This window comes from Oncorhynchus kisutch, linkage group LG25 (assembly GCF_002021735.2).
Source record: "Oncorhynchus kisutch isolate 150728-3 linkage group LG25, Okis_V2, whole genome shotgun sequence".
Classification (NCBI taxonomy): Eukaryota; Metazoa; Chordata; class Actinopteri; order Salmoniformes; family Salmonidae; genus Oncorhynchus; species Oncorhynchus kisutch.
In genome coordinates, this window is record NC_034198.2 from 11,897,268 (window position 1) to 11,921,424 (window position 24,157).

The following is a 24,157-nucleotide window of genomic DNA, read 5'->3' on the forward strand; positions in this document are numbered from 1 at the left end:
GCACACCTCTCTGTTTGTTCATTAATTATGGCTTCCAAAATCCCCCCTTGTACCCGCTAACAACCTACAAAGACCTAGATCATGTGTTAACGTTGTCTTCTCTCCTTATTTCCCACACCTCTCCAGTGTTGAGGTTGGTGTGCGTTGCTGGCTGGCAGGGGGAGTGGGGGTACTCTGAGCCCGTGCCAAGGCATGCTAGGCAGCTGAGTGCACAAAGCGACCACTGCCATTGTACATGTCTGCGGCTCTACAAAATGTACACAGCAGTTCCAAAATAATCATCAGGAGCCTGGTGATACGGGCTAGTCCGAGTGCTTTTAATGAAGCTGTAGATTGTGTTTTTACATGCCAAAGCTGGGGGAGTTTGAACATGGCTGCCAGCTATTAAACCCAACCATAATCTGAGCACTGAGAAGGGCCAAGCTCTCTTTGGAGCACCCTGAAGGGCCCTTGTTATGAACCTGACACCCCGGGCCTCTCCAGTGCCAGACTTCCAAGTCTCAGGGAGAAGGGAAGGGAAGGGGAGGGTTGAGAGGGGGCCTGGGTAAGGCTGTTATGTTATTGGGTTACTATTGGTGGGTTTTGAGAATATGAAATATACTATTCATGTCACTGATAGAGTGCTAAGGTTTAGAGGGTATACACCAGAAGTTAATGGTTATAGGAGGAAGGTATATAGTGTGTGCAACTAAGATTGGTTTATGTTGAGTGCAGGGAAGCGATTACATATGGTAGTGATGGAGGGGGGTTGAGGTCAGGTCAGGTCACCTTAAGGGAGAAATAGACATTTATGGCCCGTATCACTAGTGTCCTGCCTAGCAGTAAAGAACGATATTTGTACAGATGGGTACAGTGCCTTGCAAAAGTATTCATCCTCCTTGGCGTTTTTCCTATTTTGTTGCATTACAACCTGTAATTTAAATGGATTTTTATTTGGATTTCATGTAATGGACATACACAAAATAGTCCAAATTGGTGAAGTGAAATGAAAAAAATTACTTGTTTCAAACAATTCTAATAAATAAAAAATGGAAAAGTGGTGCGTGCATATGTATTCACCCCCTTTGCTATGAAGACGCTAAATAAGATCTGGTGCAACCAATTACCTTCAGAAGTCACATAATTAGTTAAATAAAGTCTACCTGTGTGCAATCTAAGATTCACTTGATCTGTCACATGATCTCAGTACATATACAATTGTTCTGACTGGGTCTGCCACACCACTAAGCAAGGAGCACCACCAAGCAAGAGGAACCATGAAGACCAAGGAGCTCTCCAAACAGGTCAAGGACAAGGTTGTGGAGAAGTACAGATCAGGGTTGGGTTATAAAAAAATATCTGAAACTTTGAACATCCCACAGAGCACCGTTAAATCCATTATTAGAAAATGGAAAGAAGGGGCCTCCCGGGTGGCGCAGTGGTTAAAAGGGCGCTGTAGCGATGAGTTGTAGCGATGAGACAAGATAGTAGCTACTAAACAATTGGATACCACGAAATTGGGGAGAAAAAGGGGTAAAATTCAAAAAGATAAATATATATATATTAAAAAATATGTTAAAAAAAACATGTAAAGAATATGGCGGCACCACAACAAAACTGCCAAGAGAGGGCCGTCTACCAAAATTCACGGACCAGGCAAGGAGAGCATTCATCAGAGGCAACAAAGAGACCAAAGATAATCCTGAAGGAGCTGCAAAAGCTCCACAGCGGAGATTGGAGTATCTGTCCATAGGACCACTTTAAGCCGTACACTCCACAGAGCTGGGCTTTACAGAAGAGTGGCCAGAAAAAAAGCCATTGCTTAAAGCAAGAAATAAGCAAACATGTTTGGTCTTCGCCAAAAGACATGTGGGAGACTCCCCAAACATATGGAAGAAGGTACTCTGGTCAGATGAGACTCAAATTGAGATTTTTGTCCATCAAGGAAAACAATATCTCTGGTGCAAACCCAACACCTCTCATCACCCCGACAACACCATCCAATGTTCTTCATCGACAGGGACTGGGAAACTGGTCAGAATTGAAGGAATGATGGATGGCACTAAATACAGGGAAATTCTTGAGGGAAACCTGTTTCAGTCTTCCAGAGATTTGAGACTGGGACAGAGGTTCACCTTCCAGCAGGACAATGACCCTAAGCATACTGCTAACACCCGAGTGGTTTAAGGGGAAACATTTAAATGTATTGGAATGGCCTAGTCAAAGCCCAGATCTCAATCCAATTGAGAATCTGTGGTATAACTTAAAGATTGCTGTACACCAGCGGACGTGAGCTACAACTCACTCGCAGGGCATTATTCTCTGAACTGTACATTGTGGCAATTGTCATTTTCCTTCACCATAAGGGCTCAAAAGGCTTTTGGCATAGAGCATCCAAAACAACTGGCAAGTCCCATGACGGGGCAAGCTGTTAATCGATATATTCAAATATTATTAGAGGGAGGAACAGGTACAGCTCTGACATGACTAACTCATTTCACAACCAAGCTAGCTGTATCCAAACAGTGACTAGTCTTTAGCAAGCTAGCCACCACCCTAGCTAGCTTCTGTGGTTTAACTTTGAAAATTAACGTTTTTTACTAACTACACAAGCTATCTTTTATAATCTGTCTTTTCCGAAATGGTAATCCAGCCATAACACAGATTGCCACCGTCAAGGATAACCCACTAATCGCTAGCTACCTGACTAGTCTACCACACTAGATTTTCTGACAGCTAAAAACATAGCATCCCAGCTATGGCGACAAAAGCATCTCCCACAGTGTCTGACAGTGAGAAGCTGAACACCCTGGATGCTGCGGTAGACCCAAAAGGCCTTTTAGGTCCCACCTTCGAGATGATACCAAAACAGTGTGGGGAGGAGAAGAGGGAGGGTGAAGCCCTCCAGCTCTTTGCCCAGGCTGCAGCAGGTCGACCCCTCTCAACATTTAAAATGCCCAGGCCCCCAGGCTGCGAGCCCAAGGAAGCAGAGAACCTCAGACCCTAAAGGCTCCTGGTCTAAGAAGCCTCCCTTCCCAGCCATGGTCCCAAGGAGCCATTCGGCCTCTAACCCCACCCAGGGGGTAAGGAGGAAGAAACTGATGGCCTAGCAGTGTCCCCATTGCCAGAGAGGCGAGAACGGCCTCCTCCGAGTGCCGTTCTATCTCTTCCGCCAATCCTGTTCCAGGGTGCAAGTTCCCAGGCACCTCAGTGTTCTGTTCTGCGTACTGAACCCAAGTCAGTGGTCACAGAGTACAGCCCAAAGAGGAGAAGAGACAATGTCAGTTCACATTAAAAATGATACCACAAGCAAAACCAGACATGTTGTTTCTCACAAAATCAAAACAAACAGGGTACCTACCTCCCTATATCTCCACCAGAGGAAGCTACCACTCCTTCTGGTGGTGATAGGCCACATAAGCACTCTTCCGGTGCGGGCCAGCCGCGAAGCCAGGTATATGCAGTGTCAAACTGGGTGCAGGGCACAATAGACATGGGATGCAGACTGCAATTCGTTGTCACCCCGCCTCGATTCAAGTGAATGTGATTTCCAGGAAGAAATCACATCGCTAATAGGGGAAAGGGGCAGTAAAGAAGCGTTTCTCCTGACCAATGCCATTGCGGTTTTTACTCTGCTTTTCCTGGTTCCAAAAAAGGGGGGCGGCATACGCCCGAATCCTAGATCTACGTGCTTTGAACAGGCACGTGAGAAAGTACACGTTCCGAATGTTGACACACACTGCTCTGTTACGCACCAAGGCAATTGGTTCGTATCCGTCGACCTGAGGAACGCTTACTTTCACATCTCAATATACCCTCCTAACAGGACATTTCTCAGATTCACTTTTCAAGGCCTTATTTCCCTTTCGGCGTCTCGCTGTCAATCAGGTTTTTACGAAGTGTACCGAGGCTGTGCGCTCAATCGAGACAGGATGTCTTAGAACACAGTCAGCTACTCTTGGAACACCTGTCATTTCTAGGTTTCAGAATTAACACAGTAAAGAGCATTCTGATTCCCAAGAAGACAATCTCTTTCCTAGGTCTAACCTTAGATTCAGTATCATTCAAAGCTCGCCTCTCAGTAGAACGAATTTAAGAACATTCCAGAATTGGCTAGCACTGTTTTCACAGAGGGAACCTGGTCTCTTTAAAAACATGCCTACAGCTGCTAGGTTTGATGGCACTGGCTTTAGTAGTCATTTCATTAGGACGCATGAACATGAGGGAGGGTTCCAACACTGGGTCTCTTCTCTAGCTCTGAGCCCAAAACGTCACAGACATCATTGTGTACAAATCTCCATAGATTGCATGGTAGCACTTCACTCACAGGGTCTCCAGATGGAAAAGTAGTCACAGCGGACGCATCTCTGTGGGAACCCCATCTCCGTTCTACTCACATGAACAGCCGTGAAAGGCTTGCAGTGTCCCTAGCATTAAAGTTGTTTCTCGTCATGTTCTAGTCAGATTAGACAATACCACTGTTGTGGCTCACATAAACAGACAAGGGGGACTGCGATCCCCTCACTTACACACACTGGCACACAGACTGATTGTGTAGAGCAGTGTGTATCCCCAGTTACTGAGAGCTAGTCATGTACCGGGAGTGCTGAATCTGGGGGTAGATTTACTCTTCAGGGGAAACCCTCTATATGGGTAGTGGAAGCTCCACCCAGAGTTACCCAATCAGGTTTGAATGCACGTCGGCATTCCAGCAGTGGATCTTTATGCATCGATGGAGAATAAACTGTGTCCACTGTTTATTTCCCTGAGGGTTTGGGATGCAACGATGGGAGTGGGCGTGTTGGCGTACTATTGGCCACGAGTCGTCCTTTATGCATCCCCACAACTGGCCCTGATATCCCCCACCCTATCCAGGGTGCAGGAGAAGGGTCTCTCTCATACTAATAGCGCCACATTGGCCAGAGAAACACTGGCTAGCTGAGATCATTCTACTACTATGCAGTCAACCATGGACCCTCCCTCTGGGTCTTAACCTACTGTGCCACCCACCCGGAACGGTTGGCACTCTGGCCTTGGCCCGTGAATGGTTCAAGTTGTACACTGCGGGGAATCCCCAAAATGTCATTTAGAATATTCAGAGTGCTAGAGCCTCATCCACCAGGTCAATTTATGATTGTAAATCACGTGTGTTTGAGGAATGGTGCACTAAGTCACAGGCAGTGTAATTCCGGTGCTCTGTCCCGATAATCCTGTTGTTTCTACAGGAAATATTAGACAAAGGAAAGGCCTTTTCTACTATTAAGGTGTATCTGGCAGCTATTTCGGCTTGTCATGTGGGTTTTGGGAGCACGACAGCACGGCAAACACCCCCTTGTCGCCTGTTTTGTGAAGGTGTACGTCTTTTGCGTCCGGTGTCCAAACAGCTTGCCCCGTCATGGCCCTTACCAGTTGTTTTGGATACTCTATGCCAAAAGCCTTTTGAGCCCTTGGATCAGGTGGATCTTAAGATGCTTTCATTTAAGACAGCGCCATTACTTGCAATGGCCTCTGCCAAGTGTGTAAGTGGCATTCACTCACTCTCACTGCACTCGCCATGTGCACAGTTAGGGTATCATTGCGGCCTAACCCTGCCTTTATCCCTAAGGTTATTAAGCCATCTTTGATGTGAGTTCCCCTTGAGCTGATAGCTTTTCATCCCCCACCATTTTTCTCTCTGGGAACATCAACAGTCGCATGTGTTTGTGTCCAATACGCACTCTGCATATCTAAATGGACAAGACTAAAGGGTTGAGATAATGTGTTCAATTGTTCGCCTGGGAAAAACCTTACACTGGTAAAGGTCTCACTGAACAATGCCTCTTCTGCTGGAAAGTGGGGGCTATCACTTTGCCCTACACAAGTCTCCTGCTGGCCTACAGGTTCATTCCACTAGAGGAATGGCTACGTCCTGGGCTTTATTTAAGGGCATAATCTATCCAAGATATTTGGTCAGCAGCGAGTTGGGCTTCTCACTGCAACGACCCCAGATCTTCTGAGGGGCAGCGCCCATTTGTGTGATAAATCGCACGGGGCAGTCAGTTGTCAGGATAAGCTTGCCTGGCAAAAAAAGGGGTCAGTATATCCCATAAGAGAAATACCGAAACTAATATTTGAAAGAGAACTTTAGGTTACCATCGTAACCCCGGTTCTCTGAAAGTATGAGTTAGTTATTTCACCACACCACCCTCCTTGCATTGAGCGAGGAAGAGGATGTGTTTGTTTTTTTATGACTCCCAGATGCTGCGTCTGACCTTTTATCGGGTAATAGGGATGTTTGATGAGCTGTGCGCTCTTGCTGCGCAACAGGTGGCATTCCGGCTCAAAATAGTCTCTTTAGGCCTATGCATGTGATAGATAAATTAGTGATGAACTAACCTACTAACAGACTAATTTGTGTTTATGACAGACCGTATCAGCTACAGTGGGTATCAACAGTATTCACCTACTTTGGACGTATCACATTGTGTTGCGTTACAACGTGGGATTAAAATAGATTTAATTGTGATTTTTCTTGTCGTTTGATCTACACAAAATTCTCCATAATGTCAAAGTGAAACGAAAATGATACAAATGTTTACAAATGAAATGAAATAACAAAAATATAGAGGTTGGCTAAGTATTCACCCCCGCTGCTTAGACAAGCCTAAATTTGTTCAGGAGTAAAATGTGGTTTAACAAATCACATAATAAGTTACATGGACTCACTCCATGTGACATCATTTTTGTATTTTTTTATGACTACCCCTTCCTCTGTCCCCCAGACCTACAAAACCTAACATCTGCAGTCCAAGGCACTGCATCTCAGTGCTAGAGGCCTCACTACAGACCCTGGTTCTATTCCAGGCTGTATCACAACCGGCCGTGATTGGGAGTCCCATAGGGCGTCACACAATTGGCCCAGTGTCGCCGGGGGTAGGCCGTCATTGTAAATAAGAATTTATTCTTAACTGACTTGCCTGTTTAAATAAAGTTGAAATAAATCAAATAAATACAAAGACCAGAGAGGTTTGGAAAGCCTCATAACGAAGGGCAGTGATTGGTAGATGGGTATCAATAACAAATCAGACATTAAATATGTCTAAGCGTGGTCAAGTTAATAATCATGCTGTGAATAATGTATTAAACCACCCAGACACATCAAAGATACAGTCCATCCTTCTGAACTGAGCTATAGGACATGAAGGAAACATTGACCTCACAATAATGACCTAAATGACAGAGTACAAAAATAATACAAATATACAGAAACATGAATCCTGTATGCAACAAGGCAGAGTAATACTGCAACAAAAACACTTGTAAGGAATATTTTGTTTTGGCCCAAATGCAAAGACTGACATACTGTTTGGGGCAAATCCAACGCAACACATCACTGAGTAATTGCATCCTTATTTTCAAGCATGGTGGTGGCGCCATCACGGTATGGGTGTGCTTGACGTTGGCAAAGACTGGGGAGGTCAGCACAGGCAAAATCCTAGAGGAACGTCTATTCCACGTCCTTTCAACGTAATTACTTTGAAACGACGTGGCGAATGTTACAGTTTTGACTAACATCTGCTTCAAAATCTATGGCAAGACTTGACCCAGCTCACGTCCTGACCAACACTAAAACACAAGAAAACACAAAAGAACTATGGTCAGAACGTGAGAAGAGCGAACAAAATGTGATCAAACACATGGGACACCATGATGTATTTGATACCATTCCACTCATTGTGCTGCAGCCATTTCCAAGAGCCCGTCTTCCCTAATTAAGGTGCCACCAACCTCCTGTGCACCACACGAGTATGAACCAACGTTATTTCACAACAGATGTCAAGGTGTAACTTGATGATCCGTTGGCCAACATGAATCTATGACCCTGCATTGACTGCTTTGTTACATAATAACATGCAGCTGGGAGCTCTGTCAAGGTCTTGCATCACACATTACATGCTAGCCAAGAATTACAAACAAGATCATCTCCTGTATTTTCATAATCATATGCAGCATCATATTTCAAAACAAACTTGCCATTATCGAGCATAAATTAAGTGAACCTCTGGGTCAAGCCTAATGCTTAGGCTACTGAAACTAATTGGGTTTCAGAGATGCACTGGCAGGTTCTTAGGTTAGTAGATCTCTGATAACAGTTCATTGACTCAAATGAATGCGCTGACCCAGAAATCCACTTCCCAGTTTTAATCACGTAACTGGTTGATGTGGAAAACTAGAGGGTGAGGGTTGATTTGAGCTTGTTTTGGAGACCCAGAAGGAGCTGTTCTCCATGCTCCCACCCTGCAGGTACCAGTGCATCAAGGCTCAGACAAACAGACCCCGAAACAGCTTCTATCCCCTGGCCATAAGACTGCTAACAACTACAGCCCCCCCCCCCCCCCCCTAAAAATGATTATTGATTAGATGCATTACTCCATTTCACTGCTGTCCATTGTTATTGATTTGCCAATGGTATTTATCTGTTTATCCTGCCATTGGTAATATCACCGTAAGCATTTATGTATTCCTGCTACCAGTTACTTTTTTTACCAGGGCGCCGATGATGTGGATGTCGATTAAGGCAGCCCCACGCACCTCTCTGATTCAGAGAGGGGTTAAATGCGGAAGACACATTTCAGTTGAATGCATTCGGTTGTACGACTGACTAAGATATCCCACTTTCCTTTTCTATGTTTGTGTGTCGTTACATTTTCTATTCTTAACCATATTATTCATATTATTACGATCACTGCATTGTTGGGAAAGAGTTCACAGGGTAAGAATTTTACTCTACTGTTTTAAACCTGTTGTATCCAGTGCTCGTGGTGAATAAACGTTGAAACTTGAAACCCCACCGTGCCTTGTTTGGAAAGAGAAAGACAAACAGAAACAGACTGCCATATCCTGACATTCAAACACCGGCTTACACTCAAATACTTAGTCCAAGTGATTATAATTGGTTGCGAAAAGATGTGCTGAGCTGCAGGCGTATTATCTCATCTCATCATCAACTACGTTCTGAGCCAGAAACAGGAAATGCTTATTTTTCAGTGTGACGGCGCCTTCCAAGCAGCTATCAGAATGAACAAGAGAAAATGGTAAAGAAAGACAATTGAGACGAAGATGCTTCCTAACGGTCGATGTTTGTCTGTCATCACACTTGTTTTTACAATTGGTGAGTCCTGTATATGACTCCTTTATATTTAAATACTGTAAGATTGTATTTCGAATCACTGAAAAAACATATTCTAAAAAAATGATATGATTCAAAAACTGGAAAACCGTATTTGCATAATTTATTAATAGCAAATAACTTTAATATGGGTGTCTTGAATATTTTTTGAGTAAATTAGCCTAAATGATCAAGGTTGGAGAGTGCTTTTAAAACAGCCTGGTTGTTGTTCTGTTCGATTTGCAACAGACACTTCTTGCATTGACTTGTCTTTTGAGCAGAGGGAATCAACTAACCACCACTCTCAGATTGATAGCAAATATCTTCATAATGCGATTGCCTTCCATAATTCATGAGCTGTGCATTGCCTGATCAAGCTCCGAGAGTGTTTTTAAACAAGGCTTTGTTGCCTTGTGGTAATGGTCGATCTACGACAGGCACTTTCCATGCGCGTTAAGTACCACTACTCTCAGCTACAGTGAGCATGTTATGTCAGAGGTCTTGGTCCTCTCATGGCTGCCAATAGAATGTGACCAAGGAGAGTCTGCTGTGTGCAATATTGACTATCCAGTCTCCCAGTGCTAGTGGTGTGACCGTGACAGCGTTGGGTCTGTGTTGGGTGGTGGGGTATTGTCATGTGCCCCATGTTGCCACATTATTGTTCACTCTATCTGGCAATCACAAGCTGTCAACAGATTCAGCCTCAACAAGGCTCTAAATTAGACATGTGAGCTCTGTTTATACATTTCCCTTCACTGGAAGGGGCCTAGTCTGAACCATGAAAAACACCCCCAGACCATTATTCCTCCTCCACCGAACTTTACAATTGGCACTATGCAGTCGGGCAAGTAGCGTGCTCCTGGAATCCGCTAAACCCAGTATCATCCATCAGACTGCTAGGTGGTGAAGCGTGATTAATCACTCCAGAGAACGCAATTCCACTGTTCCAGAGTCCAATGGTGGAGAGCTTTACACCACTCCAGCCGATGCTTGGCATTTCGCAGGGTGATCTTAGGCTTGTGAGCAGCTGCTCGGCCACGGAAACCCATTTCATGAAGCTCCCGACGTACAGTTATTGTGCTGATGTTGCTTCCAGAGGCAGTTTGGAACTCAGTAGTGAGTGTTGCAACCGAGGAAACACGATTTTTACGTTCTATGCGCTTCAGCACTCGGTGGTCCTTTTCTGTGAGCTTGTGTAGCCTACCACTCCGCGGCTGAGCCTTTGTTGCTCCTAGATGTTTCCACTTCATAATAACAGCACTTACAGTTGACCGGGGCAGCTCTAGAAAGGCATCATTTTTACGAACTGACTTGTTGGAAAGGTGGCATCCTATGACATCACTGAGTTCTTCAGTAAGGCCATTCTAATGCAAATGTTTGTCTATGGAGATTGCATGGCTGTGTGCTGTTATACACATGCCAGCAACGGGTGTGGATGAAAGCCAAATCCACTCATTTGAAGGTGTGTCCACATACTTTTCTATATATAGTGTATGTGTTGAGAGATCTTAAAGCAGTTAGCGGTTGATTATATATATTCATTATTTTTGTGATAAGAATTTGATCAAATATTGGAGTTAAATAACAGTTGAACTTTTAAGTGCCACCACTACTTAATTGTCATTTAGCAGATACTCTTATCCAGAGTAATTTGTGTTAAGAGCCTTGCTCAAGGGCACATCAACACATTTTTCACCTAGTTGGCTTTGGGATTCGAACCAGCGACATGTTGGTTACTGGACCAACACTTCTAACCTTCTAAGCTACCTACTACTACAGACATCATCATGTTCAAAATACAAAGACGCATGCAGTGCAAGCGTTTCTCTGCTCTGTTTCATCTCGGGCGCGAATTCACTGGTCTAATCTGTCTTGTCGACACGAGCGTCCTATTTTCAAAGATCAGTTTCATACTTGCAGGAAGTTGTGGTGACCGTCTAAGACAGATATTAGAGAAGTGCATTAACTTGTTCTATAACAAAGATGATCCCTGTGTTTCAGAGTGCATGTTGACACATGTGAGAGGAAATGACCTGGAAAGCAATGATGAACCAGGTAAAAAAAGGAAGTCGTTATGAAATATGTTGCTACCTCAAAATCCTCATACCTATTACGCTATTGAGTCCTTTGACTTTCCGTAGACTGTCAGTTGAGAAAATGTACTTAGGCTCCTTCTGTAAGTGACTGATGCAGCTCAAACACGGACATGTCAACCAAGCCACACACTTATTACAATCCAATTCCATTCCAAGCTTAACAAATGCAACTACAATATTTCAAGTCAACACAGATCCAGACAGAGACTGCCAACTGGGCACACACTGGTTCAATCAGCGCTGTTTCCACGTCATTTCAACAAAATGACATTAAACCACGTGCAATAGACGTTGAATTGACATCTGTGCCCAGTGGGTGGGGACATGACTGGACCTATTTTTCATCAGCCTGAGGAAGGAGTAAACACATTGCAACAGATTGCATCAAACAATTCTCACGTGTGAACTGGCCTATTGAGCAAAACAGGGAACTGGATATGTACTGTCAATTGCTGCTTTCACAACAGGTTGTCGGTGGCTCATTCTTTGTGTTTTGGTTTCTTAGATGCTACGTATGCTTTGATTGGAGCAGGAATTGGGCTATTCTTTGCCATATGCTTTATTGGCAGCAAGCTCTACATTATAAAAAAACACATGCTTGATATCGAAGCTTCAGGTAAGTGCACAAGCAGAGTAGCATACCTGTATACTTTTCCACGTTTCTACAATGAATATGAATTCATGATATTTGTGAAACTGAAAGTATTCATTTTTTTTCGCTTTCTTTTTTAGAGGAATCCGTAAAAAACCCATCTCATCAGTAAGTGGACTACTTGGAAATAAGTAGTCCTTCGGTGTTGTCGTAACAAACAAACAAATCGGACATGATTGTGGTATCGATATACAACAAATTTGTACTAAACTTACAATGTATGGTTTTGTTCCCTTTGCTAATAGAACTGCTTTTGTGGACATGAAGGACTTAAGAAGAGTAAGCGATGGATGAAGTGACAAGGATACCAAAGAATTCTGAAGATAAATGGAAATGTTTTGGGCATGGAAATGTAAAATAGCAATTGCATGATGTGTGGGTTGGAAGTGTCTATAAACATGTGAAAGTGGAGTCTAGACATTCGTGTTTGGTCTGCCTGTGGTCAAGGATAGCTATACAGTATACTGTATAGTCCAGGCCTGGGCAAAGGCCTGGACTACATGCGGCCCGTGGAATCATGCTTAGATCACATAAAGAATTTGCGATGGTAAAAAAAAAAAAAAAACATAGTTGTTATTCAAATTAAAAGTCCAGTGAATATTCGCCTTTGTATAATGCTTTAACTCCCACCGCTTGGGGGACATTTATTTTGAAGGCATGTAATAAATAACATCTGCATGAGGACAGACAGTGACTGACAGGCTCCCACACACACGTCACAGTTACAAATAGTAGCTAGCTAGAAATTTGCTCAAAAATGCATTTTTCAAAAATGTCAAAGAAAGGGAAAGTAGACCATGAGCGTAGGGTGTTCCAGCAAGAGTGGACATCTGTGTGCTTAGTGTGCAAAGACAGCACTTCCAGACGAAGCATGCAGAGAAATATAGGAATATGTCTTCTGAGCAGAAGGCAAGTGCATCGAAAGAGTTGCTTTCTCAGTTGCAAAAGCAGCAAGGACTTTTCACAAAACTGCATTCAGCAAACGCCGGAATTGCGAGAGCTAGCTATGTACTGTCCCACAAAATTGCTAAACATAGCAAGTCATTCGCCCCGGGGGCGAGTTCATTAAATCATTTTTAATTGACTCTGCAGCAATACTTTGCCCAGACAAGAAAGAGCTGTTTGAAAATGTTTCCCTGTCAAGACAAACATTGACAGGGTGTGTTGAGGACATCGCAGGGAATATGGGGACAACAGTTGAAATACAAGGTCAAGGATTTCACCTATTTCCCCGTGGCCCTGGATGAGAGCAGTGATGCACGTGACACGGGGCAGTTGTTGATATTCTCCCGAGGTTTAACCCCATACTTTGAAATTACAGAGGAGCCTGCTTCAGTGCAAACGCCGGGGAAAGATTTATTGGCGGAGGTTAATAAGTGTGTGGCAAAGCTGGGACTGAGTTTTGAAAAGTTCTCCAGCGTGACCACTGATGGGTGCCCAAACCTGACAGGAAAAAAACATTGGCCTTTTGAAAAGGATACAAGATCAAGTAGCTGAGCTGAACCCAGATCAGATAATTAATTTCCTGCATTGCATTATTCATCAGGAGGTGCTCTGGAAATGTGTTTTGAAAATGAGCCAAGTTGTGGATATTGTTACTAAAGTGGGAATGAGAGCAACATCTTTAAACCACAGGCAGTTTGTCTCACTGAGAAGGGTGTGGAACCTGAAGTCGGGGGATTGCTGAGTTTTTGCAAATGAAAGGAGGAACATATGTGGATTTCCCTCAACTGCAAGATAAAGAATGGTTGACTGATTTTGTCTTCACCGTGGACATCAGGGCCCCCATGAATGAATTGAATTCCAAACTACAAGGGAAGGGCCTTTTTGCACATCAGATGTACAGCCTTGTCAAAGCATTCAAGGGAAAATTACTCTTCCTGACCTGCCGAATGACATGCTGTTGGTTTCCTCTTCTTTCACTTTCAATGTGAATAACGCTCCCACTGACCTGCAACTTGAGCTTATCGATCTTCAGCCTGATGCAGTGATTGGAGAACTATTCAAAACAATGTCACTGACGAGGTTCTATGCATCTCTCGATGAACACAACTTTCAAAAGATTAGGAGTCAAGCTCAGAAGATGTTTGTACTGTTTTGGGTCAACCTATGTATGTGAACAGACATTTTCAGTGATGAAATATAACAAGTCAAGGCACAGATCATCTCTGACTGATTCTCACCTCTCAACAATCCTGCACATAGCGACGTCAGAAACTATACCTGACTTCACTGCTCTAGTCAATGCCCAACAGAAACTTCACTCCTCCTCACACTGATTGAGTAGTTTAAATGTAATGTTGAGCTCTCTCTCTCTCTCTTTCTTGTGTTCTTGTGCATACCCGTTAACAAGAGTTCTGTCCGTGGTGCTGAATACACAGTGTACTTTTCCCCTCATGTGGTTCATTGCATGTTTAATAATGAAAATACCTACCAAAAGGAGAACATAGATGTGGTTTATTTCTGTGCATGTCAAAAAGTTAAATAAGTATCAAAGCTGGATGTGATTTACAGTAGATATATCTAACAGCACAGTCATACACATGATATATATTCCTGTAATATGATTCTGGCCCACGATGGCAAAAATATATTCTAATGTGGCCCTCCATGGAAAATAATTGCCCAGGCCTGCTCTAGTCAATATTCAGGGCATAAGAAGAAATTCCCTTGACCACGCCCACAAATTGGGGAAACCAAACCATCTTCCCCATTGACCCCCATTGAAAAAGAGCCAACTACTTTGTAGATTTTTTGTTATATACAGATATTAAAAACTATGCCGAAAATCTGCTGTGTCATACAATGTACATCAAACCAGGTAAAGAAAAATCCCGATCTACGGTTTGCAATGCTCCCAAGTAGGGAAATAAAGCCTAGCTTCAGGCTATTACTAGGCGTAAGGAGGGTGGGAAATTGTGGGACCCGGTGTCCAAGTACACGTCTATGGAGAAAACATTTAATCCCAGATAAGACGTTTAACTTGTTTATTATAGTCTGTATGTTATTTCACTCACTACTTGTAGCTGTATAGTCCATTTGAGGTGTTGTTGGTCTTGGCGAGCTAGTTAGCACTCACTCGGTAGTTAGCGCCGTCATGGAAAACGACTGATATCGAAAAGATCTGTTCCCCAGCCACTGCCTACAATTATGTAAGGCCTGGATATATCAGGTAAGAGTAGATGTTGGGGTATATGAGACTTCTGGCCACTTGGTGGGGTCATTAGTCCAGATCGTTTCTGGCAGGTTGAAGGGGCATTAGGGAAGCCCTACTCTAGTATGAACACTCGGGAGCAGGCAATGTTGAAAAGTCTTCTTCATATATGTTGTACTTTTCTTACATTTTGTTTTGGAATTGACTAAAACAAACGGACAATAAGTACCATTACGTTTCAAAAAGGTCAAGTTTTTGCTGTGAGCCAATCAGGTAACCAAGCTAGTGTAACGGATGTGAAACGGCTAGCTAGTTAGCGATGGTGCGCGCTAAATAGCGTTTCAATCAGTGATGTCACTTGCTCTGAGACCTTGAAGTAGTGGTTCACCTTGCTCTGCAAGGGCCGCGGCTTTTGTGGAGCGATGGGTAACGATGCTTCGTGGGTGACTGTTGTTGATGTGTGCAGAGGGTCCCTGGTTCGCGCCCGGGTATGGGCGAGGGGACGGTCTAAAGTTATACTGTTACACTAACCACAGGTTGTTTTCCCCCAAGGTGGGCGGGGCCAATGTCAGCCAACACGTCTGTCAATATACTTCCCACAAGGGGGCAGTATTGATCACTCCATAACAAAGCAGCTTGCCTAAACTCTCACTCCACAACTCACTTCTCTGCGCTCCAAAGCCCCCCATGCATCTCTCGCATCTGAGCGCAAGAAGAATCTTGTTAACATGTTTACTTTAATTACCCTGCAACCACGTCAGTCTCAGACCTAACTGCCTTCCGTTGAACAGACATAGACTTAGATTTATAGGAACACTTGAACACTTAATTGCTGAGAGCCTAAAACCACTGTAAGAATTACAACCCCCCCCTAGTGAAAATAGAGAGAGTATGTGTGTAACAGAGAATACTACACCAACATCAGATGCATTTATAAGTATACTTCATAGACGTGCTTTAGCAGTGAATATACAGTAACTGTGCTCTATATGGTGTCTTCTCAGACTTGCAAAGTTTCTGGGGATGCTGCCAAGCTCAGCCTTTTCTATCAAACTCACAACTCAGATGATCGGATGAAGAAATAGCAATCCAAGCATGGATAGAATATGAGTCCAAATATTAGAAACTATTATGATGAATGCAGTCCTGTTTGATCTAAAGAAGATGGTGAATGTGTGAACAAAACTCTTGTGTGTCTATAAAGCCTTTCCCTAAGAGAGGAGTCGACTATCTTCCAAAACAGAGCTGCCCTCACAAAGTCCTGCACAAAGATTCTCTGTGGGCTCTAGTTACACAGACAGAGACAGCGCTGATCTATCCTCCTTCATTATCTAGCTCTCTGTGCGTGTGCGTGTGCGTGTGCGTGTGCGTGTGCGTGCGTGTGTGTGTGTGTGTGTATCAAAACTGGTCAGAGTAGTCTGCTCTGCTGTAGTCCACAGCTGGAAGTGTGATACGTCGGCGTCGAAAGTAAAGCACCCAACACACTCCCTCCTTCCTTCCTCCTGCACAGGAAATTCCATTTCCCACATTCTGCTAAGCAGAGGAGTAAAGTGGGGTGGGGTAGTGTGAAAGAGGGAGGGGCGAGGGGGGTGGTTCCAAGCTGAAACAGAAAAAGTCCTGTTTCATATTACACACAAATGGCGTAAAAAAGAAAAGAAAAGGGGAAGAGGGATCCTGAGCTGAGGCTCTGTTCTTTGGGAAACATTGAACTGCCTTTTATGGAGCCTGCTGGTCTGGAAAATGAAGATCTCTTCAGTGGTCATACTTCTCCTTACTAGAGTGTTCATTGCCGGTAAGCAACTTTCTATTTCTATTTAGGTGACTGGGCTATAGAGGAAAATTGTGATCTTAGGTCAGTATGTCATGATATGAAATTTGGCAATAACTTTGAAATGGTGAGAGAGAGAGAGAGAGAGAGAGAGAGAGAGAGAGAGAGAGAGAGAGAGAGAGAGAAACGCACTACGGTAACGACATAAAAATTGGAAAAACATTTGTTGAAGGGCTAGTCGACTTTTTATTAAATGAGTGAGTGTTCTGAAAAAAAAACAATCTACATGACATGCGTTTGAATAGAAATAATCAGTGGGAAGTGAAATAATAAGTTGTTATGACAGGACAATTGCAAGTGTAATATAGTCTTTATTTTTGTGCAATGTTGAAAAATAACTGTAAACTGAGATATTGGTGGTTTCCGTTATTTTTGTTGAAAACGAACATTGCAAGGTTTGTAGTTTGCATCTGACCCATTTATTGTGAGTTTGTGTGACTCTTTCAAAAGATGCAGCTTAATACTCTAGCTAAATAAATATATCTAACAAAATATAATTTTCGTCTAGAAATGAATAGTACTTTTTTATACCATGTTTTCATATGCTCACTGCTAGTGGAAAATTAGGATTATGAAATGACTCTCGGTTGAAAAAAACAGATGTTGCTTTTGTCATGGAATAAAAGAGGCCCTGAAGTATATTCCTTAATACTTCTTCCTCTTAAAATGGACATATACTTGCACTTAAGTCAAGCACCCACTTTCACATGACTCACCCACAGACATAAATACAGTAGGAAAGAGATACTGTGTATCTTACTGTTGATCAAAATCAGAACAACAGATAAGGATTATCTATGAATCTAGGTCAACATTTATTCTTCCAACTCCTTCAAGGTCTTCACACACCAGCCTAGGCTCTTGATGGCTCTTATACCCTTTGCACACAATGAACCAACCAAAACCCTACGGGGTTCAGCTCAAAAGGGTATTGATGTCACATCTATATCTTTATACATATTCTTCATGCGTGTGCTATATCTTTCAGAAGTGTGCCAGGCCATCAATGCCACCATCACCCCGTTCCCCTTCACGGTGGCCCAGGAGGGCGAGAACATCACCCTGACCTGCCAGGTGTCCCAGAGACGACGCTCCAGCAGCCTGCCTGTGGTTAAATGGACCTTCCGGCCCGAGTATTCTTCCAGCGACGAAGAGCTCCTCATCGCCAAGGTCAACATGAGAAAGGCCAGGTTCTATGGGAACTATACAAAGAGCTTCCCCTGGCCTAAGCTGAAACTGACAGTGGTCAAGCAGGGGAGGATTTTCGACCTGCTCATTATGAACATCTCAGCGGAGGACCGAGGACTCTACATATGCCGGGTGCAGGAGTTCAAGAGGCACCAGAGCCGATGGAAGGCGTCAACAAACTGCACGGCCGCCACCGAGCTCCGAGGTAACTATGGATTTCGGTGTAGCACTGTGTGCAGTAACAGACAACTGACCAAATATAGGATTCATCAGTCAGGAGATTGTGTCATGTGTAATGAGAGGTCCTGTTTTTTTTTATTGTGGAAGGGAGTTCAATAGTTTTGAACACGCTTGAGAAGAAGCAGTATTTCATAGCAATAAATTACATGGCAGCTAGTGGTTGCAGGGCTTTGTTATGCTGGACCGAGAAGATGGAGTATATTTTCGTCTCTGAAGACAATGTCTTCCCTTCAGTTTGGCCAGTTCGATGCACATAACATTCTGTGAAAGGATCTAAGCAGCATGCACAGTGGCGAGGCAGATGCAATTTCACTTTCTAAGCAATTACTACAGTGCTTTGAGTAAATTCGGATTGAACCACTTTTTCCTTTTTCCATGGAATAATTTGTGCCGGCTGTGACATTTGTCTGTTATAGCCAAGTCTGAGCCAGAGCAGACAGACTAGAGCAACACCAGAGGGAAGGGAACACCGGCACCATCACCACCAAACAGATACTGTCTTTGGCTACTGCCAGGAGTTTCCCTCCCCTAAGTATTGTACACATATACAATCGTGGCAGGAAGTGAGTGAATTCGAGAGTGATAGAACAAGAGATAGTTGTAGTATGAGGCTCCCCAACGTCAGAGCGTCTATGTTGTCGAAGGTTGTTGGTTGAATAGACAACTGTGTAGTAGTGCGGATGTAAGAGAGATAAGAACACGCCATAACCTCACTCCACGGCCAGTTTGAAATGTCGCCAATGGTGCTATCGAATTGGATCCTTTTCTATGGCTCAACAGGTTTGTATATTGTCAAGCAGACAGTCACATGTGTTGGCGAGGCAGGGGGCCCCAGGTTTTAGGTGGGGTAGGTCAGATGTACTCAGAGAGGGAGGAAGCTAATACTTCTAAGCTAGCACAATGATTGATTGATTTCACGTTGGCTCAATACCTGCCTTGATTCCTTTGGTCTTACGCCATACATCCTACTCTGCCCAAAAATCCAGGAATATGGTAGGCTATGGTATACAACGCAAAAGGTCATAGGGTTTGATGGTTTAGGGAAAACAAACTGAAAACAGCATGAAGTAAGGCCTCTTTCTGGTGTAAACCCCTATAAACCCTGAGATATTCGGACAACGTGTGCGTGGGCTGGGAGATGTTGTGCCTTTTTAAAAATGTACGTGGTGAAACAGATGTGGTTTGTGTTGAAGTGTAGGAGCATCAGGGTCCTCTATTACTCTGCGTCCTCCGTGGTCAGGGTTTAATATGGGCAAGTGTAAAAAAACAGAGCTCCAAGAATGAGGCCACCATTACATTTTCACGGGCCTCACAGTGAGAAAGAGGGTGGTGAACAGAGGACAAAGAGAAGTGAAGAAAGAGGACGTGAAAGTGAAGGAAGTTTTGAAGTTGTTTGTAATGACGATTGTATGAATTATCACTCCGTACTAGTATTCACTTATTCTTTTTTTTTCTCTCTAAATTTCATTAATACTCTGAAGTAGCCCAAAGTGACCCATTGAATTTGTCTATTGATTACGGAAGACGGTATTTATCACTTATTAAACAGAATACAAATCTGTCTTAGGGATGCTATTCATTCAATATGTGTTGCTCTGTGCTGTCAAAGTGGGGATACATACGAGAGACCTATCAAAAAGAAAGGGGGAGCACATGTGAATGGAATCAATTGAACAGCGAGTGAATTTGGTTGAATGTTTCCAAATGCCATTCAAAAAGAGCCATAAATGGATGACATTTTTAAAGACACTTCTTTGGCTACATGCAGTGCTAGAGCTTTATATTATTCCAGCATGTGCAGCTGGCCTCCTGGCACAGTGCTTAATGTCCTATTCAAGTCACACTGTCTGATTCATGGCAAAGAAGTCTTCTGCGCCACAACACTGTACGCTTCATTTTTGAACAACAACAAAAAAAGCATGGTCAAGAGTGGCTCTACCTGGAATGATACAGGAACGTGCTGAAAGAGTTTGTGACCTTTATTTACAGCAAGTACTGTACATACTTGGCAAACACAACAAGAGAAAATCCAGAGCCAAGTCTCCTCCTCTCATCAATGTCAGACTAATGTTTCCAAATAGTTGAATGTGGGACATACATATGGTTAGCCCAGTCTAAAGCAAGTGCTGGTGGTTTAGTGTTGAGGTAAATGCTCTAGAGGTAAGCCCTCTGGACAGGCAGACACTCAGCCGGGCTTCAGCCCACTAGCTCTGGCGGCTAGCTAAGCTAAGTATGGCTGCTGTGGGTGGGAGAGGCTAGCCTGGCTGTCGTCAGCTGCTTGCGGTTTGGGGTATTTCAGGATGGCTTGGTGGGTGTTAGCTACCACGAGCCAGTGATTCAAGAAGTGAATCTGGAGGAGAGGACAACATCGATACTGTCATCCTACGCCAACCCGCCTACAATTAGAGGTTTTTAAACTGTGTACACTGTATAATCAGGTGGAACGGTAGCCCCACTGATTACTATGGACGTTCTCTTGTTTCCTTCCAGTGCATGTCCTACCAGTGACCAAGGCCAAGGAGAGTCTGTGGAGTCTGTTTGAAGGTAAGAACATGACTCTGGTGCTCTGCATTGTTCTTGTACTAAAATAGCACAACCACAAGAAGCATGCCTAAATGGGTGGACATGGATATTTTAAGGGTATGTCAAAACAAGTGACTAACAACAGAAACACGGGTCTTCAGGGTAGCACGTCTTCTGACTTGAAGGATGACTCATCTGGTTGGTTTTGTGTGTTCCAGACATGTACCTGTGCGCTGCGCTGATCTGCTCTGTGGGACTGGTGTGCATGTGCATGTTCACCGTGGTGGTGACCTGCCAATATGTCCAGAGGAAGAGGTTAAAAGGTAAGTAAACACACCATCAAATAACTAGTCTGGGCCGCATTGACAGATCATTTAAAGTGAATGGACAAGGCAAGCCAAACTTTTTGACGACACGGCAGGATGTGTTTCCCCATCATGCGCCAACGTTTCGTCTCATTGTCTTACAGACAGCTACCATTTGGTCAAGAGCCCTCAGAACAGGTAGGCTTCTTTACAATCCAAATACAATCTGAGCTTTACTGTAGATAGTATGGTAGCCTACACACAGAATCTGATCTGGCCTAATTCTGCTATCAATATCTCTGTCTGCAGTTCAGGGGAGACGGTGACCAGTCTAGTCAGTGTGTCTCCTGCCCTGCCCAAAAAGCAGAGGAGGTACAGGAGGAAACGTAGCAAAGAGCAGTCCGAGATACCACCAGAGATACCAGCTAAAGGTAAACGGACAGCCTCTCTGGCACAGGACATCCCATCACATTTGTACCATATTTACACGCAGGGATGTTTTCTTAGGAATGTAGAAGCCTATCTTCATACCCACCCGTTGGGTATGTGGCCTGGGGGAGGGAATGGGGTTAAAGTGACCATCATAGAGGAGTTTACTTAACACTGTGTCTGATTCCTGATATTAGATTCCTGATATTGCTTCTACTTGCTACCATCAAGCTGTACCTTTTTTGAGTCTATATATGGTTCTACACTATACTGTACTGTATGTGCTGGCATAGAGAAACTGGCCAAAGAGCGAAGCAAGTTCTCAGTCTGTTTCCAGAAATAGTGCACTGTTTACGGTCAACGTATTATGCAAGACAGCAGATTCTAAGTAGCATTTGTTCCTGATGATAATATTTTGGTTCACCCTTGAGATGAATAGGTTTGGCAGAGTTTAAGGGATTCGTCTGTCTCACAAGCAGTTCAGGTCATGTCGTAGTAGTCTGAATGCCTATGCGTAAAGCATTGTATGTATGTTCAACTCTGCTTTGATGTCTGCTTCCATCACTAATCAATGACAGGAGAGGCTTGTAAACATTGTGGACGGAGACAATTGTGGTTCTGGGTTTTGGTTTGAGGGGGGGGGGGGGACATGTTTCTTGTTACACAGACAATGTGTTCCCTCTCTGCATAATGATCATTTCATTCCTCCACAGCACCCATTGCAGACAAAATCCGAAAAACCAAACTTTTAAAGGCGCAGCCGAGGAAAGTGGTCTTAGTAAGTTTCCTGCTTCTTACGTACAATGTGTTAGGCAACAGGTACATTATTTATGCAGAGGGCTGTCCATAAATCTAACATTCCTTCGAGTTGTTTTACTTTAAGTTGTACTTTATTTTATTGGTATGTGTATGTGACTACTATCCCAAGGTAATTTTGTCCCGAATCCTATTGTAATAGACACAACATGAATAACTCAATTTACGAGTCTGGTCTTCACAGGCTTCCTTTTCTTCTTGTCCCTCGCAGCCGAAGATTGCAGAGGAAAGCCTGACTTATGCAGAGCTGGAGCTGGTCAGGCCTCTGCCGGACAACAAAGCCTCGTGCACAGGCACGGTATATGCCGAGATCCTCTTTAAGGAGAGGCAAGTGTGAGAAACACACCACTAATATCTTTAGGCTGTAGCTCATGTACATGTTATATTTATGATCAGTATTATTGTTTCATATTGTGTATTTCAGTCAACGGTGGGAAGTCGCTTTTCTTTACAAAGCCCAAATTAGATGAGATACAAATGTGTTTTCTATTTTGAAAATGTTGAATTTTTATTTTACACGAGACATCTTATATTCTTCTATTTTTTTTATTTTTATGTTCAACCCAAATGCCTTATCCCCCAAAAACATCTGCATGATGTCTGTCATGTTCCGCTATGTAATTACCGCAGTACTTCAGCTGCAAAGCTGGAAGGCAACAATTAGCCACCTGCCCTCAGGAGATAAGTTTGTGCTATCACGCCAGCGCTTTCAACTGGTGCCAAAGTCAACGGGCTCTTGGGACACACTGTACCCAGAGCTGTGATCAGCTTGTGATGGAGCAATTTAACAGGCTGCAAACTAAAGGCCTTGTTTGGTTTACCCTTGTTAATATAGCACCAGAGAACACCTCTCACCTGAAGATTACATAGCACATCGTTAATGAGGGTTGTTTTGTTTGTAGTTTTTATAAGAACTACGCCAATGACCAAATGCCATATCGGTATCTCTCAACAGCTGAGATTTGTCTTCTGGTATTAACTTTTCAGTGAATATAAGTGTGTGTAAAAATGCTTAGTGAATTGTTTTCGCTGTTTAATGACCCCTTGGATTGAACCATGGAAAAGCGAGCAAAACACCCGGATTTTCTTTCTCCCCCCAGTGAACTTGAAACGCCAGACATCTAGGCACCATAACCATGCCCTCCCCCATCTTTCTCTCTCTATCATACATGCAGATCTATATATCTATAATCCCCAGAGTGGGATTGTGCATTGAGACGATTCCACACGCAGGAGAAACCAAATCCTTCCCACATACATTGACCACAGCGAACTCTAAATCTATCGATACAAATCTACACAATGACTCAAAGTAAACCTCCGGGGGTGAGAGAAACTTTAGAGAACCTTTTTTAAACTGTGAAAAAAAAATGAAAGTCTCCTCCAAACCACATTGGACTTAATGGGAGGCCACTGCATGCACCACTAACTAGAACCATGTGTGAACGCTGAACTCTGCACTTTTCCTCTGCCGTTTGTTTCAAGCAGAGAGTGCCGTCCTCCGCACTCATCAACATTCCGCTCCATTCCATTTGGAGCTCCCATGTTGTTGTTGTTGTTTTGCATTTGAATTGACATACGAGCGTTTGTGCATGTAATGTATCATGTGTGTATCATGTGCTGTATAAACATCGAGCGGATATGTACGGTCAGTGGTTATTAGTCACGTGTTTTCCTTGTGCTTTCTTTCAAACCTCCGTAGGATATCACATCAGTGAAAAGTCAATGACAATTCACAACATGCTGTGAGGAAAAACGGAAAATAAACAAGTAGGAGTAGAAGACAAATTAGAGATGTT

The 24,157-nt window shown here is 43.5% G+C and overlaps 1 protein-coding gene and 1 long non-coding RNA gene across 3 annotated transcripts; both read left to right on the top strand.

Moving 5' to 3' along the window:
• Positions 1 to 8,911: 8,911 nt before the first annotated feature.
• Positions 8,912 to 14,664, top strand: LOC116357495 (uncharacterized). Its single transcript, XR_004205521.1, has 5 exons — positions 8,912 to 9,130; positions 11,129 to 11,182; positions 11,729 to 11,839; positions 11,956 to 11,983; positions 12,121 to 14,664. It is a non-coding gene; the product is annotated as an uncharacterized LOC116357495 (long non-coding RNA).
• A 1,793-nt stretch (positions 14,665 to 16,457) lies between these two features.
• On the top strand, positions 16,458 to 24,020 carry LOC109870447 (V-set and transmembrane domain-containing protein 4-like). 2 transcript variants are annotated; one of them, XM_020460961.2, is made up of 8 exons: positions 16,458 to 16,821; positions 17,846 to 18,250; positions 20,776 to 20,829; positions 21,027 to 21,131; positions 21,278 to 21,311; positions 21,423 to 21,544; positions 22,256 to 22,320; positions 22,570 to 24,020. In XM_020460961.2, the coding sequence occupies exons 1-8, from the start codon at positions 16,770 to 16,772 to the stop codon at positions 22,693 to 22,695; spliced, it is 963 nt and encodes a 320-aa protein (XP_020316550.1). In that variant the 5' UTR covers positions 16,458 to 16,769; the 3' UTR covers positions 22,696 to 24,020. The 2 variants fall into 2 exon arrangements, with proteins under 2 accessions (XP_020316550.1, XP_020316551.1); XM_020460962.2 differs by having other exon boundaries at positions 16,511 to 16,821; positions 17,849 to 18,250.
• Positions 24,021 to 24,157: the final 137 nt, after the last annotated feature.

Bases quoted from the DNA above. Each gene is read 5' to 3' on its own strand.
- LOC109870447 (XM_020460961.2), top strand. From the start codon at position 16,770: ATGAAGATCTCTTCAGTGGTCATACTTCTCCTTACTAGAGTGTTCATT. The intron at 20,830-21,026 runs GTAAGAACATGA...TGTGTGTTCCAG, and splicing joins TCTGTGGAGTCTGTTTGAAG to ACATGTACCTGTGCGCTGCG. The intron at 22,321-22,569 runs GTAAGTTTCCTG...TGTCCCTCGCAG, and splicing joins AGCCGAGGAAAGTGGTCTTA to CCGAAGATTGCAGAGGAAAG.